The sequence below is a fragment of the Alternaria ventricosa genome, assembly GCF_023758065.1.
Source record: "Alternaria ventricosa strain BMP 2768 chromosome Unknown scaffold_8, whole genome shotgun sequence".
NCBI lineage: Eukaryota > Fungi > Ascomycota > Dothideomycetes > Pleosporales > Pleosporaceae > Alternaria > Alternaria ventricosa.
The window spans coordinates 334,167-352,190 of record NW_026055688.1 but is presented as its reverse complement, the minus strand read 5'-3'; the positions used below and the strand labels follow the sequence as shown (position 1 = coordinate 352,190).

At 52.5% G+C, this 18,024-nt stretch overlaps 5 protein-coding genes across 5 annotated transcripts; 2 read left to right on the top strand and 3 right to left on the bottom strand.

Annotated features, from left to right (window-relative positions):
- Positions 1 to 170: 170 nt before the first annotated feature.
- On the bottom strand, positions 171 to 2,714 carry J4E93_005354 (uncharacterized protein; the record flags this gene model as incomplete). Its single annotated transcript, XM_049343275.1, has 2 exons — positions 171 to 2,521; positions 2,573 to 2,714. 2 exons carry the CDS (start codon positions 2,712 to 2,714, stop codon positions 171 to 173), a joined length of 2,493 nt encoding a protein of 830 aa, XP_049199368.1.
- A 2,534-nt stretch (positions 2,715 to 5,248) lies between these two features.
- Positions 5,249 to 6,306, top strand: J4E93_005353 (uncharacterized protein; the record flags this gene model as incomplete). Its single annotated transcript, XM_049343274.1, has 3 exons — positions 5,249 to 5,432; positions 5,497 to 5,757; positions 5,816 to 6,306. The coding sequence occupies 3 exons, from the start codon at positions 5,249 to 5,251 to the stop codon at positions 6,304 to 6,306; spliced, it is 936 nt and encodes a 311-aa protein (XP_049199367.1).
- A 1,900-nt stretch (positions 6,307 to 8,206) lies between these two features.
- J4E93_005352 (uncharacterized protein) lies at positions 8,207 to 10,491 on the top strand (the record flags this gene model as incomplete). The annotated part of the gene is made up of 3 exons (XM_049343273.1): positions 8,207 to 8,468; positions 8,514 to 8,731; positions 8,779 to 10,491. The coding sequence occupies 3 exons, from the start codon at positions 8,207 to 8,209 to the stop codon at positions 10,489 to 10,491; spliced, it is 2,193 nt and encodes a 730-aa protein (XP_049199366.1).
- Positions 10,492 to 10,526: 35 nt separating this feature from the next.
- On the bottom strand, positions 10,527 to 12,270 carry J4E93_005351 (uncharacterized protein; the record flags this gene model as incomplete). The annotated part of the gene is made up of 4 exons (XM_049343272.1): positions 10,527 to 10,610; positions 10,665 to 11,532; positions 11,581 to 12,008; positions 12,058 to 12,270. The coding sequence occupies 4 exons, from the start codon at positions 12,268 to 12,270 to the stop codon at positions 10,527 to 10,529; spliced, it is 1,593 nt and encodes a 530-aa protein (XP_049199365.1).
- Positions 12,271 to 15,118: 2,848 nt separating this feature from the next.
- J4E93_005350 (uncharacterized protein) lies at positions 15,119 to 17,208 on the bottom strand (the record flags this gene model as incomplete). Its single annotated transcript, XM_049343271.1, has 2 exons — positions 15,119 to 17,023; positions 17,074 to 17,208. The coding sequence occupies 2 exons, from the start codon at positions 17,206 to 17,208 to the stop codon at positions 15,119 to 15,121; spliced, it is 2,040 nt and encodes a 679-aa protein (XP_049199364.1).
- Between the last annotated feature and the right edge of the window lie 816 nt (positions 17,209 to 18,024).

The window sequence follows — 18,024 nt, the reverse complement described above, 5'->3', positions numbered from 1 at the left end:
CCCTTTTGGTTAATGGAGGGCAAGCTGGCTGGTGAGGTGTAGGGATCTGAATTGTTGTCGTCTCTTGCTGCATTCACGCTGTTGAACTTTCAAGACTAGATGGCTCTCAATACAATGTATTCTTCTACCCTAAAAGATTTTCTTCTAGTTTGCGACTCATACGACAACGCCTACAGCGACGATGTCGACAGTGACCACGGCCGCTCACCAACATCCCACTTCTTCGGCTCTTCACCCATATAGAACACCAACTCGCCTCCTTCCGCAAGCTCGCTATGCTTTAACCAAGCTCGATCGAGTTCCTGCCCGTTCCAGGTAACTTTTTGCGGGTAATAGCTTGTGCTTGACAGATTCTGGGCGCGAATGCTCAAAGACGTCACGGCTGCCGTTCCGCTAAACAGCGAGACCTTTAGCCAAGAGAACCGAGGAGCGGAAAGAAGGTAGAGCGGCTGCGCAGACACAGGATACATGCCCATGAGATTGAACACCAACCAACTGGGTAGCGCACCACCGTCGATGTTTCCGGGGTATCCGTTACGATCGTCGCTGTAAAAGTCGTCGACGATAGCTCGGGTCCGATTGACTGTCATCCAGTTCATACCAGGTACGTAGTTGTAGAGGAAGGGCGTTGCGAAGGATGGTTCGTTTCCTGGGTTGAAGAGAGCAGAGCCGGCATCGTTGTTTGCGCCGACTGATGTGCCGAAGCCTGGAATGAAAGAGGCGTCTAGCCGACGAACGAAAGCATCGTCGCCGCCCATCAGATCTATGACTTTGGCCATGTCGTGTGGGGCCACACTGAACGCAGTCTCCCACACCTTGGCTTCGTAGATGTCTGCATCCCAACCGCATGTTCCGCAGCTCAGCGGGTCGTAAGCAGTGGTGTTCCACGTCCCATCCGCGTTTCTAGGGCCTGGGAAGCCAGTGAATGTACCCGTGCCGTGGAGGGTTGTGTTTGCCATGGGATTCCATTGGTTCTGCCACCAGCTTGATCGATTGCGCATCTGATCGATGTCTCCTTGAGATTTCATGAGTCCAGAAGCCATGCTGTAGATCGCGAAGTCATTCTGCGGGTACTCGACGCCACGAGAAACACTGCGGGTGTGGTTGCGTGTGATGAAGCGAAGGGCGAGATAATCGTCCAGGGCGCCTCTACCTTCCTTGGTGGCTCCATCGAATGCGACCGGATCAACGTTGCGCTCGGGCAACACGTTCGCGTCTTTCATCACCGCCTTGTAAGCTTCTTGCCAATCGATGCTGCTGTCGAGTTCGCCGCGACCTGTCTCGCCGGATAGTGCACGGATGCTCTTAACGAAACCGTCAGCTAGGACCATATCTGCGTGTGTGCCACCTTGAACGCGACCATTCCAGTTTGCCGCACGACCGGCCGGTAGATAACCCTCTTCGGTGAAGATGGAGATGAGACCAGAAAGAATGCGCGAGTACGGCTTCGTGAAGATCAGGTGATACAAGGGAAGCAGGGTACGATAAGTGTCCCAAAGCGTATAATGGTCATCGTAGTATGGCTTAGCTTCGTTTGACTCCCAATTAGGGCATTCGCCGGTCTTGTCGGTTGGCATCAGGCCTGTCTGATAGAGCCCAGAGTAAAGCATTCTCTTCAAAGTTTTGTTGTTACTTGTGGAATGGCCATCGTCGCCGATCTGTATCTTGTTCAGTACTTTATCCTCCCACTCTTGTCTCGATTGATCGACGATATCATCGAAGGACTTAGCATCAGGAAGCTCATTCTCCACGTGCGAACATGCTTGGGCAGCACTGATGTACGAGATTCCCAACTTGGCCTCAAGAGCAAGGGTGCCGTTGACTCGCTCCTCCGGAGGAGACCAGCTGAACAAAGCGCCTAGGCCCATTCCGCTTCCAGCATAGGATCGAATGTCGGGATATCCACGCGGCACTGGTCGGGCCTTGAAGCTTGGTGGCATATAAGGATTGTATTGCCAACTGAGTGTCCCAGCGCCATGGGCAATACTCGAACGATTTCCTTGCACATAGTCGGATGTCGGGGTCAGGACAGATCCCGCAGGCACACTAAAGTTCCCGCAAAAGTGAAGTGTGTGGGATTCTGGCTGTGGCCATCCACCTGTATAGGTCGCCGATCCGTGGTATGACGGCAACCCGTTCGAGGAAGACCCGATATGTAGCTGCCCGTGCAGGAACTTCTGAGAGTAGGCCATCGACGAGTAGGCTGGAAGCACGTGTGTAAGGTCCACAAGAACATGCGCATCGTTGTCATTGGCTGTAAGGGCTTCTGCCGTCGTTGAATCAACGTCGAATGTGGAAAGATTGTTCAGAGGGACTGCTGGGTGGGGGAATGTGTATCGCATGAATCCGGTGTGGTTCCCTGAAGTGATCTCGATCTTGATGCCGTTTTCTAGAGTCGTAGTGAAGAGGCCCACAGTTGCAGACTCCAATTCCAGACTGCGGTTCTGTGCATAAGTCATGTTATCGGCGAGGTTGATAGATGCGAGGTTGCCATAGAGCGGCATTTGCGAGATCAATCCATCTGTCTCTCGTTAATACTCGTTGGCTCCGTCCGAGCAAGCAGGTAACTGACAGGTTGGAGCTCCGCCGGATCCGCTGACGTGCGTCATACTCACGGCTGTCACATTTCCCAGAGGCGTGTATCCGGCATTGGCGTCCACTGCACTGCCATTCGGAAGTCCAATGTAGCTCGTGTCAATGCCTGGTTTCGCCATTGCCCATGGTAGACTTGCGCCGGGAAAGGAGTTACCGCCTGCGATGGCAGAACCAGGTTTTGAGCCCACTGTACCGACCAGTGGATCGGCGAACGTCCACAACGGCTCACGAGATATGCCATGACTTGAAGAAGACAAAACATGTGAGGCAGACTCGAAGACCGTCACCCAGAAGAGCAGTCGCGATAGAGAGGGCTGCCGCCGGCTAGCCATTTTGCAGCGCAAGCTGGTCGAGCTGTAGTTGAGATCGTGTGAGATGAGGGACAAAGCTAGCCATCGCAAGTTATTGTACCCTATGAGTTGCGCTAACGGCACCCGTTACTAGGTCATCCTAAACGGCGCAACGGCATTACAATGGCGGTGCCATCGGAAGGCTCATGCGCACATGATCTCGCGAATGGGAAAACGTCAGGGACGAGTTGGGCGAGTTGAGCGACCGGAGAACGCCCGTTGTCATTTTATCATCTCATGTCAGCACCTCCGATCGCGTTCAGGCTCCCCAGTTTTCGGGTCGTCATTGCTCCGTCACCTCCGAATGACGATCCACGTGGAGAAGGACCGAATAGCTGTCTGCCCGGGCGACGGCCTAGTTGAGCCGATCTTGAATTCCGCGCACTTTTGACGTAGCCTTCGTATGGACGCGCGACTAAGCTTGAGTTTGGGTAGTCAGTTACTGGTGAGGCTTTCAAGTAAGAGAAGATCGCTGACCCACTTTTGATCAACGGAAGGACGGCTCTTTTTTAGATTGAACGCGGAGATCTTGTTCTTTCCGTATAAGTCAAGGAATTTGTGTTAGCTACTCAGAAAGCAGGGCTATGAGCATATATATCGGATGCTTCGCTGGAGCTTGCGCTATCATCCGACGCTGTCGAGGTATCCTCCGGATCATCCTCGTCCCCACCTTCGTCCGCGGTCTCATCTCCGCTTACCCCTACCCCGGGTGTATCAACATCTTCAGATATCTTGGGTGGGTTCCTACAGTCAGCCTTATTACAAAGACAGTACTGGTCACCCTTGAACCATTTCGGACCGTAGTCTAGTGTCAGCTCTTCGCCGATAGCGAGTTTTCGCTTCGTGACTATATAAACGGCTCGACGCTCCAGAAAACACACCATTTCTACAAATTCCGTATTCGGATTGCAAGAGTGGTTGATGAAGCGAGTTACACCTCCGGTATGAAGAGCGTCTATAGAAGCTGTGGCGTGTGTCTGAGTCTGGTCTAAGTTTGGTTTACCGATCGAGATCCCAACGTGATAAGCATCTCGTCCATGAGCTGGAGTTCCATCGTCTTTAGAAAGTAAGATCTGGCCTGTGTACTCTCCTACAATGGTAGAGTCGTAAATCATCTTGCGCGCAAAAACACCGTGACCGCGAGGACCGACGTCCTTTAGCAGTAAGTGAGAGAGCCAGAAGCCATGCAGATACTTTACCCATGCGTTATATCCACACATACAATGTGCGACATCTTCTGGTGCTTCGCAATTGGGGCATGGCTCGATGCAGGACTCGGTCTCATCAACGTCTCCAATAAGACCCTCAATTGTGCCGGGAGGCCAGTTACCTCGGAAGGCTGCTGGCCTAGACTGGCCATGCCAATGTTCTGCATTGAACGCGGTTTCCAGAGCGACCGAGCAGTAATGCTTTCGATTCGCTGCGTGTGTAGCTACTTTATGTCTGGGAATACCGCTTTTGTCCTGAGAGTAGAAGAATAGGCTACCCTGTAGGTCGGGATTGTACAAGTCTTTCAGGAGCTTAGTGACAACGCCAGAGGTGAACGCCGTCTTTTCGTGTTGCTTGCGCTTAGCCTTTTGCTCAATTTGCCGGAAGACTTCATCTTGTGTTAAGGGTAACATCGTTGTTGCCATGTAAGAAAATGGTAACAAGGCCTCGGGTTGATCCAGAGTTTGACTCCCTTCTGACCAGAACAGACATACTCGAGGTATTTACGTATCAAGGCGATATCGCGATGCACTGTGACATTGTGAAAGAGCATATATATATCGTGCCAGTGTAGTCGTCTGTTCCATAAAGAGACTTGAATCGCGCGCTGTAAAATCCCGATTGCGGTCGCAGGGGCGTTTCACAGTGACCATGCTGGAAGAAAGAATGATCGCGCGACAAAAAATAGTCCACTGTATGCTTGGCACGTCCGCGCTCTTGCAGGAACTAGAGCGTCGAGCCTATAGCATGTGATCTGGACATTCCGGCGTATGCACGGTGTGGACATATCCAAGGCTTGGAATTGACGCTAACGGGGAACAGCTGCGGAGAAATATCGCAGGATAGATGCTGGTTAATATGCGTTCTCCTCCGTGTCGTGATAGGGCTAGACGAATGGTTAGTACGTAGAGCATGCTCAGATGTACGCTGCAGTGCGATCTGCAACGCCATGCACCCGGCGCTGGAAACGGGGTACAGAATAGATCGCCGTACTACTTGCTTCTGTGGAACTCCGGTCGAGGATAGCTATAAGAAGCCTCCATGGTGCAGGGACTCCGGAACTAGGTCGGTCAACCTTCATCTCAGTCGACACCATGTTCGCCCTCAACTCCATGTTGCCTGTGCTCTTCGCAGCTGTGGCATCCGCGCAGCTCACCTCAAAGCTCACGGAGATCACCGACTTCGGGCCTAACCCGCGCAATGTCTCGATGTTCATTTACGTGCCGGCCAACCTTCCGCCGAACCCCCCGATCTTGGTGTCACCCCATTGGTGCCATGGTGGGATTTTCCCGTGTACGAACTGTCTGTGAGACTATTACTGACTTCGTACATTCATCTTTAGGGACGGCCCAGCAGGTCTTCGATTATCGGCCATGGGCTTCGCTTGGTGACGAATATGGTTTCATCTCGATCTATCCCAATGCTTCAACGCTGAACACGGATCAATGCTGGGATGTGAGTAGCCGAGAGTCACTCACACACAACGGAGGAGGCGACGCGCTAGGCATTGTATCCATGGTGCGCTGGACTTTGGAAAAGTACCATGCAGACAAAGGCCGCGTTTTCGTTACAGGAACGAGTTCAGGCGCGATGATGACCAACGGTAAGCCCGGACGTCATGAGATGCATGTGAGACACACACTGACTCCATACCTCCCCAGTCCTTATTGGTAGTTATCCAGATGTATTCGCAGCAGGAAGCGCATGGGCCGGTGTACCCTTCGGTTGCTTTGCTGGCGACAGCTTCGACGTCTGGAGTGAGGCATGTGCCACTGGCCAGATCGTCAAGAACGGACCGCAATGGGCAGCTCTTGTGCGCAACGCATATCCCACATATCGCGGCTTTCGACCGAAGTTCCAAACTCTCCATGGCACAGCAGACACCGTACTGTATCCACAGAACTTCCGTGAGCAGATCAAACAGTGGACGAGCGTGTTTGATGTGAGCCAGAAACCGACGGAGATTACGGAGGACGTTCCTTTCGAAGGATGGACGAGGTTTCGGTACGGCGACAAGTTCGAAGCGTATGAGGCAGGGAGCGTAACGCATGATATCCCGACGGATGCCGATACGGTGATGGACTTCTTCGACTTGAAGTGCAGCGGGCCGGGCTGCTTCTCGAGGCCCAGATCGGGTAACAGTACATGGTAGTTGATATGGTGTTTTGTTAGCTGCTGCTGTAGAGTTTGCGACACACAGGCACTATAGCTCTCCAGTACTAACGGAGAATGGTGTGCGCCGTTAAATCAGACGGCGGCCTGGTCTCGGTTCGGGCTGGTCATTGAGAGGGTCTATCGGCGTAATGCGACAAACCCCAGGTCTTGCAAAACAAACTTAGAATAATGACAGAAGACTCAGGACAGTGCAAGCACAGCGCAAAGATATCGCAGAAACGCTCTCGTGATGCGGATGCGGACAAGATGTGGTAGGCATAGAAGAACGCGTTTGGGTTCCGCGACCCCCAGCATGGAAGGTTCGGCGCGTACCTAACCGGTGCTAGAACACGTGACGTCATCAGCCGGCAACGCGATTTCATCCTGTGTTCTTGACAGCTCCCAACTACCACGGAAGAATACCGCCGGGCTTTACCGTGACCAAAGACTCTTTTTTATATACAAAACACTCATTCATGATCATGATAGTAGCCGAATTCGCCAAACATCAACTATCGAGCACAATGCGGAGAAGACGCGCTAGACACGAGGTTGCGCAGCCATTGGCAACGATTTGCAATTCCCACCCATCTGCTGCTCCCATTGAAGATGCAGTCATGTTACGATGCAGCGTACGCGTAGATCGCGTAGACTACCTTGGATATTCGGTCGCGGATGGCTTTGACCCGAGCTCATAGAATCGACAAACACATTGTACCCCACTCAGGGTTTAGCGACCCCAGATGATCACACCAGTTGCCCCAGCATGCAGTCCAAGGAGGAGCATATTCCCCCCGCTGTATAGCCAAGAGTTGGGGAACCTTGTACCGCTCGTATGACGATGCTGGAAACTCACATGCGGCTGGAGATCCTCCGCAGAAAGGATTACTATTACGGGCAAGTTCCCCGCGCAGTCTTCGTTACACCGACGTTGTCGTTATAATGTCCAGAATGATCCCTCATAGCTCAGCTAGGAGCATACGCACCTTTCCCGTCTTTCAGCGATGCGGGTTGTGAAGATTTTCGCGGCCTTTTGTGCCTGTTCAAAATACACGGTGCATGCTTTGCTCGAGGAGAAGTTCGTGGGCTTCGAGCCTGGAGATCAAGCCTTGGATATTGCTGGCGCTACCGTCATAGCTGACGCAGATGATTTCGTGGGTATTCACATCGCGCTCAATAGCCTGGTGGACGACTTCGAGCAGATCACTGGAACCCGACCCGCGCTCAGTAACGCCACTACTAACTCTACAATATCGACTTCATCAATGGGCATCATCGTCGGCTCGGTGGGATCGAAACTCATCCGTCATCTGTCCTCCGAGAAAGGTCTTGACACATCAGATCTTGAGGGGAAATGGGAAGTGTTCAAAACGGCTGTGATAGCTGATCCAATAGCCGGAGTGAAGTGGGCGCTGGTTGTTGTGGGCAGCGATAAACGCGGTACTATTTTCGGTGTACACACGCTTGCCGAACAAAGTGGGCAGTCTCCGTAAGCATCTTCATCGTATACATCTGGGTGGTGATTGATGGTTTACTACAGATATCATTGGTGGGCGGACGTGCCGGCGAAGAAACACGCCGCTATCTTCGCACTGCCAAAAGTCACTGTTCATGGCCCGCCATCAGTCAAATACAGGGGGGTCTTTATCAACGACGAAGCACCAGCATTAGTAACATGGTGGGCTGCACGACACAACTCCTCTTACTATCCTCTCGACACCGAGTTCTACGCCCACGTGTTCGATTTGCTACTCCGGTTGAAAGCCAACTACTTATGGCCTGCCATGTGGGGATCGACAACACCAGCGCCAGGTCATATTTTCTTTACAGATAACCCAGGAAATCAGCAGCTCGCAAACGACTACGGTATCGTAATCTCTACCAGCCACCACGAGCCGATGCAAAGGGCCACCAATGAATGGAACGCGACTGAGACCGGGCCCTGGGATTGGAGGTTGAACAAGGAAAACGTCACACGATTTATGGAAGAGGGTATTCGCAGGATGGAATCCAACGAAAGCTATGTGACGCTGGGTATGCGCGGCCCAAGTGATAGTGCGATAGTTGGTGACGATGCCCTGGAGATACTTCAAGAAGTTTTTGAAGTCGAGCGTCAGATCTTCAAAGAAGTACTAGGTGATCAGAAAGTGAACCGTAAGAGTAGTTCCTTAGACAACAGGTTTAGGCCATACTGACAAAGTGTAGAAGCATGGACGATATATAAGGAAGTGGCGACGTACTATGCAGCCGGACTCAACCCTCCCGATGATGTCACTATCATCATGCCCGATGATAACCATGGCCAGATTCTGCGGTTACCCACTGGTAACGAGACTGCTAGGGAAGGCGGTGCTGGTGTTTACTTTCACTTCGAGTATTTTGGTAGGCCGCGATCGTACAAGTGGTCAAATACCAACAGCTTGGTCAGTATGCGCAGCTTGCATGATCAATCTTTTCCTAACGAACGCAGTCGAAAGTGTTGAAAGAGCTTTTGCAAGCTTACTGGCGCGATGCGAACCAGGTTTGGGTCATCAATGTGGGTGATATCAAGCCTTTGGAGTTACCTCTTGGATTCGCTATGGACTTAGCTTGGGATATCTCGAAGTTCGACTTCGACATGATACCGGAGTATATGCGCCTTTACGCCGAGAGGGAGTTCGGCATAGAATATGCAGATGATATTGCGGCTCTATTGATGGAGTTCAACTATCTCATTGGAATGCGCCGCTTTGAGATGGTCCAACCAGACACGTACTCAGTATTGAACTATCATGAAGCGGAAACGGTCCTGACAAGATGGAACACGCTTGCGCGCCGAACCAAAACACTATACGACCAGATGCCGGACGATCACAAAGCCGCATTCTACGAGCTCCTGTTCTATCCCCTAGTATCGGGCGCCACATACTACGCAGTAAACGTTCGCACTGGGATGAACTACCGTCATGCTATGGAGCGAAGGAACTCTGCAAACGCCCTTGCTCATCAGATTTTGGCCGACTTCGAATATGACTACGATCTAGTTGAAGGTTTCGACGCTGTCCTGGATGGAAAATGGCGTAACATCATGTCTCAGGCCAAACTCGAGACATTCGACACAGGAAAGCCCAAGAATTGGATGAACCCATCTCGTGACATAGTGTCAAATCTCTCCTTCGTTCAACTGCGTCAAAACATGCAGTTCTCCGTCGGCAATCTTGGTATCTATGCGGAGGGCTCCAATAGTCCACTCGACCAGGGCCGATGGGCTGAGTCAATCGATCCATCGTTGCCTTTCACCAAGTCACCAGCCAAGGTACCGGAGATGAGTCCCTATGGGCCTCGTCAGCGGACTATTGATCTCTTTATGCGAGGTGACTACCGCATTCCGCTCGACTGGCAGCTCGGTGATATCGCGGTGGATTGGCTATCGATAACACCAAGCTCTGGTAAACTCAACCAGACCGTCGACGAACAACGCCTCAACATCACCATCGACTGGACACGGGTGCCAGAAGGATACAACGACACCGTAGAGGTTGATGTAACATCAACGCCATCATTCTATCCATATTACGATATCATACATGTTCCAGTGAACAATTTTAAAGTACCCAGCGATTTCCAAGGCTTCCCAGAAACAGCAGGTTACATATCCATTGAGAGCCCGCATTATCAGCGCTCGTCGCTCGGTAACGGCACTGCATACAACACGGTATCGTTTGCTCATATCCCCTACTTGGGCACGCGCACCGAATCTGGCTCTATCGCAATACGACCTTTCCATGCTGCCCGGGCTTCTCTTGAAGACGCTAGTAAGGCATTTGTCGACTACGACATCTATCTCTTCAACCATACCACTGCCCTAAACGCCACAATATACATCAATGCCTGCCTAGATACCGACCCGAATCTTCTTATGGAGTTCTCGCTTTCCCTTGATGACAACCCTCAACACTTCACGCGTATGTTGGGTGACCCGAAGGACGCGGGCGATGTGCCACCGGAGTGGACCAGTGAAGTGATGAATCAGGTTTGGACGAGGAAGGTCAGTCTTGGTGAAGTAGCGGAAGGGAAGCACACGCTTCGTTGGAGTGTCAATAGTCCGGAGGTTTACTTGGAGAAGCTTGTTCTAGATACTAGGGGCGGGGTCAAAGACAGCTATCTAGGGCCACCAGAGACGATGATGGTAGGATATACATGAGGGCGCAAATATCAGGCAGCTCCTTTCAAGAAGGGCTACTGCGTGGTTGCTTTGGAGCCCTCGAAACGCTCCATGCGATCGGCGCCTTTCGACCGAAGCTTTGCACCATAGATGTAGAGCTACGTGATAATGTCAGTTAATTTTACATAACAGGCGAAAGCAGCTGCACATACCAGTGATACCAGTGGTAACCCCAAACCCAACACCAAAAAGCCCAGCAATCCCACGCCCCAGTCAAGGCCAAGTGTATCAAACAACTTCTCTCCGAACAACGGAAACGCGCCGGCGAACATGCAGCGAAGGAAGGATATGGCCGCGACTGCAGAAGCGGGAAACTTGAAGGCATCGATGGCGTACAGCTGCAGCGCGAGCTGGATGTTCATGCCTCCGGCCATCATAAGCATGATGGCTACCAGCGGCACCATAAAGTGCGTTCTGGTGGCCGTGAACCCGTACATGAACAGTCCACCAACCAGCAGTGTTCCACCAACAAAACAGCTGACGAGTCTCGACTCAGGCTTGTACTTCATTTGGCCGGATGTTGTGTCTCGCTTGAAGATGGCTTCCATAGCACGAATAGTAGCGAATGTACCGAGGAGCATACCGATGCCAGCGGCCAGGAAGTCGGTGCCCACAATACCAACGCTGTGTCCATATCCGCGACCAAAGACATCAGCGTAAGTAACGATGATCAGATATACGACACCGAATACGACTGAGTAGAACAGCGAGGCTAGCAACAGCGCTGGATCGAGAGCTAGGTATACCAGGGGTCGGACGAACGCGTTGACGAGCGCAGTAGGGCCGGTAGAACGGGGCTGAAGATCCAGTACAGTATACAACTCAGCGCTAGGCCTGGTTTTCTGTTCTCTTCGTAGCTTGTTCTGTAGAACCCTGGGTGCGTAGGACTCATCGAGGAGGAGAATTCCGGCGATCGAAAGCAGGGCGCTGGCAATGGCGGGTATCCAAAGAGTCCATCGCCACGAAACCCGCTCTGACATCCAGCCTCCACATACGGGGCCCAAGACGGGGCCTAGAACACTGCGTTTTGTAAGTAGGGGTATCAAAGATGTAAGACTGTAAACCCACGGGCCAAGCATCACGAGTCCAGATGCCTTCGGACGGGCAGCGAGATCCCACACGTCAGATACGAATCCACCCACTACCGCGATGGCAGCAGACCCGCCGAGTCCAGCAAAGAACCGGCAAACTGAGAACTGAACAGCAGTTTGAGAGAAGCCACCTCCGAGAGAGAAGGCAACGAAGACCAAATTGCCAAAGTGTACAATCGCTGCTCTGCCGTATCGTTCGCTGAGTGGGGCGAGAACGAGAGGACCGATAGCCAATGCGAAGAGGAAGATGGACACTTGCAAGGCGCCGACTGTACTGTCCGTGATACCCAGGTCGTTCATGACCAGGTGGATGGATGGTGCAAAGATGGTGCTTGCGAAGGGCGAAATGAAACAGCAACCTCCCACAATTGCGGTAGCGCGCACTTTCTTAGCGGTTGGCCAGGACTAAAACGCATGTGAGCTCTGAGACCGGGGCTAAGGTACTCACACTTACGCGAGGGTGTTCTTGCGTATCTTCATCTAGTGATACGAAGTTTGGATCCAGATGCCGGAGTTCGTGACCCGTGACGAAGATCTTGTCGGGCTGAGAGGCCTGATCCGTGAGTAGCTCTTGGTAAGCTTGAGTGACAGTATTTTTCGGTCGTAACCCAGAAGTCTCGATATCAATGGACTCGCGCATTTTTGAGCTCAACTCGGTGATTGACATGTTGTCGATAACGGAATCGATGCTAATGGAGAGAAGAGGACAGGAACTGATGGGTATTGAGATGAATACATTAACGTGTAGTCCAATTGCATACTTATATAACATTGCCTGTCCTTCTACACCTTATAACCGATAGTCGCCTATCTATCGGTGTTAGGCGGCCGCATTCCCAATTCCCCATTGTGTACAGGTGGAGGCCAAGACACAGCGGGAAGCTAGGCGAAGAGAAGACTCGGGTCAAATCGGATAACTAGTATGAGATTGCAGTAAGATCTTGCAGTAAGATCTTGCAGTAAGATCTTGCAGTAAGATCTTGCAGTAAGATCTTGCTTCTCAAATTTCGAAGCAATGCCATGACACGCTCGCGTCGACGAAACGAAGAGAGTGAATGTCGAGTTAGACGGCCAAGCAATATCTTCTTCTTCTTTCCGCCTCTTCTGGATACCTATATAGATATCGCTCTCGTATCAGCAATACTCTGGAACAGACCTTGTGGACAGAAGGGCGCGAGTCTGCGCCTTGCTTGCGGAAAGCGTCTGGGTTGGTGGATGTCAGTCGCATGTAAATCAGGAGGCCCACTGCTTGAGTAGCGCGAGACCCTATGGGACTAGCGTGCGGTTGAAAATCGCAGTAGCACCGATAACGCCGACCGCCGCATCTTCTCCCTCCACATCATACAAGGGAAAAACTGAACACCCTGGAGCCTACGTTGCCGTTAGGCCACCGAATTTGCACGTTGTTATCTTAATGTAGGCCCAAAGTGTTCGGTTTTTCTCTTGACTGGGGTGCCTCCGCTCTCATGCCCATGAACCACCATGACGCATGCTCGGGATGTGCAGACATGCACCCGCTGCCGTTCAGCCAAACGCCAATGCGACAAACTCCGACCCGCGTGCTCACGCTGCAGCAAGGCGAAGACCAATTGCATCTACGAAGCACAGGCTCCAGAAACGCCATCACTTGGGTCTCATGATCGCTCGGAGGAAGCTCTCTCCACTACAACTGCGTCTTCCTCACCAAATTTGCGCGTAAAAAGACGCGCTCGAGCTTGTTTTTCCTGCACGCGTTGCCATCGACTCAAGATCAAGTGCGATAGACGATCGCCTTGTAGCAGATGCGCACGTTCCGGGTTTGAGACAACATGTCTCTATACGCACAGAGTTAAGATAGCCGAGAAGCCGATTGTACCGTCTTCTGTCTTTGCGATTGAGGACCCCGAGTTTGTTGTGGCGACCTGGTTTCTGAGAAAACGAAGCTCTAGCCATTTCAAGGCTCTCTTGGATCGGGTGAGTTACTCTTATGCTGCTTCTCACAGCTCCCTGGCTTCTGATCATCGATAGCTAGAAACTCTACCCGGCCTCGCAGCGCCCCCGTTTACTATGGCTATGCAGGAACACATTGCGGGAAATTGCTCGAGTGACTTCGCTCTAGCAGGCAATTTTCCCTTCGGAAGTCCGCAGTCTCAAGTTTACGCTTCGCTTGATAAGATACAAGACCTTTTGCAAAACTCCACTGCTTCTGCAGTGCTGTACGCTGATGCATACTTCAGAGTATACAACCCTTGTCTACCGGTCCTTGACCGGTCCACATTCATGTCAAAAATGGAAAGTTTTCACCATACCCAGACGACAGAGGATCCCAGTTGGCTCGCCCAATACTCCGTAGTACTCGGTCTTGGCGCATATGCCACCACCCACAATGACTCGGCTTCATCGCAATACTTCTACGCCAGCGAAGCTTGCTTAGCGCAGACGGCATACATGTATCGTCCAACAACCGCAAACATCAGTACACTGTGTCTCATGGTGCTTGCAAAGTCGGTGGCTTATGCAACCTGCTGGGCTCTGGACACCAGCTGGAACGTTATGGGCCTCGTCGTTCGCTTGTCCATGATGATGGTGCTACACAAGGAATGGATGGCTGGATTCGACGAACCAGCAATTGCTCACGAGAGACAAGCTCGGCAAAAATTATGGATGGTGGTGGTATATATGGACATACAACTGTCATTGGTCACAGGACAGCAGTCAGTACTTCCACAGGATGACTTTCCAATCGAAACGGAACATTGCGCACCAGCGACCCTGGAAGACTGCTTCGAAACCGTCTTGCCCCGTTCGCTTTCGATCATACGTCACGTTTTATGCCGAATCAACTCGCAGCTCGAGCAGATCACTTACGATGAAGTGGTACAATATGACCTCGAGCTACGCCAGCTGATGCGTCAAACGTCAGACTTGCCCGGTAACGAACACCTACGATTAGCATTCGATCTATTCTTTCGTCGCGCGCTATCAGTTCTCCACGGGCAGTATGCGATAGCTCATGATGCTCAATCTCTATATCCGGTCTCCTATTTATCGTTTCTCGAGTGCAATCTTGCGCTGATGGGGCATCACCAACATTGCTTGTCACCCCCAGAGCAGAGCACGGATCTGGGATTAGTCGCACAACCATACATGTTGGACTTCTTCGCAGCTGCACTGTCGACATGTGTACAGCTTCTCGTCACGGTTCCGCCCCCTGATTGCGCAAGGGTACTTAGTACTTTGAGCAGTTGTGTTGGGCTCATCGGAAAGCAAGAGAGCAAATCGCTGTGCTTTCGCACTGGATACCACCTCCTAAGTGCTGTTTTCGACCTGACAGACAGGACATATTCGAACAGCCAATGAGCAACCACAGTAGAATAAGATCAAGTGTTAGAATAAGCCCCTGACCTACAGACATCAATTCACATGCTTCCTGTTTATAGTAGTTCACCCCATGTTCACATTATCGAAATGATGTCGTAATATAAATTACTTGGTTCATACACTATCTACATAACTTCGAATCCGGAAGCAGATTCCTACAACCGTCTTCGGTAGTGGCCAGTGCTGTTTCCACCAGTGATCTCGGTGTCCAACACGGCAACACTGAGTTCAGGTAAGTTGAAGCGGAACACACCATCGCTTCCGGCGGTGAGCATCATGTTGTTGGTCTTAACGATGTTGATGCCAGTGAAGGGGTCGTTGTACATGTATGGGTCGCCAACGGAGTTGGTAAGGTAAGTGAGGTTGGCCATAGTACCGGGAGCAATGCCCTGGAATTGGACGCTCACAGGGACGTCAGCGTGGTCGGTGGTGTTGTAGACAGCACCCTTCCAGACCATGGCACCGTTGCGGTTCTCATCGTAACCAGCACCCCAGTAGAGGGGTCCGTAGGAGGTGTTGGAGTGGGTGGGAAGTGTGTGGGAGATGGGGTGGTGGGCGAAGAGACTCCAGCAGTACCAGGTAACGGCCTTGGTAGTGCGCTTCGGGTCGGCATCGAACTGGATGAGAGTGATGGGCCACTGGAAGCGGTTGTTGTTCTTCAAGACGGGAGCGTAGAAGGTACCGGGGATGCGGTCGGAGTTGCGCTCGTATCCGATCAGAGAGACGGCTTCACCGACGGCACCCTGCCACCATGGGTAGGGGTACAAGTCACCCTCCCAGCGGATACCGCCGTTGACGTGGGTGGCGGCGACCTCACCGACAATGTGGCCGGCGTCGTTGTCGAAGCGGTTGAACTCGTAAACGAGCTCATCAGGCTCGCGGTACGGGTGGTAGTCACCAAGCGCGTCGAGAGGCAGAATCTGTCCGTTGTCCTCGTTTGGTCCGTGGATCGGAGGATCTCCGGCAGGGTCGCTAGATGCGGCTGAAGCAATGACCTGGATGTGAGGGTAGGCCTTGCTGATGGCGTTGTAGAACATGGGGAAACGGTATGCGCGGTAAGACTCCCAGCCGCCGGGGAAGCCAGCAAGCCAGTCCTCGTTACCGACCTCGACGTAGTTTAGCTCGAAGGGCTCAGGATGTCCAAGCTCGGCGCGGCGCGCACCCCAAGTGGAGTTGGCGGGACCGCAAACGAACTCAATCTCGTCAAGAGCATCCTTGACAAAGGGCGCGAGGTCTCCCTGGGGTGTGACACCACCATCCAAGTCAAGACCGGCCCAGACACCGAGAACAATCTCGAGACCCATGTCTTCAGACCACTCAAGGTACTCCATGAGACCAAGACCGTGAGTCTGCTGGTATCCCCATACACCCTGGAAACCAGGGCGGTATCTCAGAGGGCCAAGCGAGTCCTTCCAGTCCCAGTAAGAATCGTTCCTGAGACCCTCAAGCATGTTACCGCCTGGGAATCGGAGGAGCTTAGGGTTCATGTCGGCGAGAGCCTCAGCAATGTCGACACGAAGACCATTCTTGCGGCCCTTGTAGGTCGGTGGGAAGAGGGAGATGAGGTTGAAGTCGAGTGCGCTGGCCGCGGCACCGTCAAAAGTGATAGAGAAAGTGTTGTTGGAGTTGGGCGCAGCCATTTCGGGAACGAGCTCGAAAGTGTGCTCGGTCCAGTCGTCGGCAACTGACTTGGATGGCACTTCAACGGATGCGAAAACATCGGTCGTCAAGTTTGATTCCAGCGATGCAGTGAAGACACCGTTGTACGCGCCCTTGACCCAGAAAGATCCGGTGTAGGTCTGCGGGCGGACATCCATACCCCAGTAGCCCTCGTTCTTGAAGCCAATCTTTCCGGTGGCATAGCTTCCATTTCCAGCGGAGACGCGCATGGATGCCGGCAACTGCTCAGACAGCGGCTCGTCTAGCATGTGGATGCTAAGCTGAGCGCCATTAACGCTGAAGTAGTGGTCCGTGGAAACGCTGTAGTTCTGGCTGTACTGGAAAGCACGGTTCTGGATCAACTCAGCGTAGATGCCACCATCACCGGAGTTGTTGATGTCCTGAGAAAAGGTCAGCACGCGGAATCTTGACGTGGATGATGATGACTTACCTCGTGAAGGAAACCATAGCCGTAAGAGTGACCAAACGCGCCGGTTTGATTGCCTCCAGAGTTCTGGACAATAATGTCGGCAGCAAGCGCAGAAGTGGCGCAGGCCGCAGCTGCAATCCCTTTGAGAAACACCATCTTTGCGATCAAAAGACGATGAATTGCTGATCTCCCAAAAAAAAACGTCCACTCTGGCTGACCTTATACCTCCCCCCATATCCCGGCTCACTAACCGTTCCCCAACATCGCGGGTCTCCAGCCACGCCAGGCCTTGGCCACGGGAAGAATCAAGAGCAATGTGCATACATGGGCCGGTACAATCGTCATGATATTTCCCGGATCGATGGCGTGTAGGCGAGAGTGCTTGTGTAGCGCCACCCGTCATTGGAGGACTCAGGCGTAGACGAGCGGAAGAATTGGATGAAGTCGAGGGTTAGTTCCTGACGATCCATGCATCCATGCCGGCGGATGCAGCGACCCCTCTCGAGTGACGTTATGTGGTGTCCGACATCTTGGCTGATGGAAATGATGGCGCATGTCCAATACTTCTATCCACGGTGCGTGCATGGCATTGCGCATGTTCGGTCGCGGCGTCTGAAAGAGCAACGGCATCGTCTTCAACTGCTGTCCAGCTGCTTGTGGAGCTGAATTGGTGTCATAAGGCGTCTCCACTTGCCGAGGCTAGGGAAAGAACCTGGGGCAGACTGGGGTCTCCGCTGAGTCGCAGCTCGGTGCTTTCGCCGCCAACTGTCGTGTCGGCCTCATGCGCGGCTAAATTGCTACTTTAGCACTAGCGTGTCCCAGCCTCCGAGCGGTACGAGATGAGACGGTTTGGCGCCCAGGGATCCTGTTCTTGTCTGAACACTAAAGGTGCCCACGAGAGTAAAGCGCGGGAACTTCCAATGTGAAGTGATGGAGTAGTCCGGGTGGGTATGTCAGTGCTTCGATCTTTCG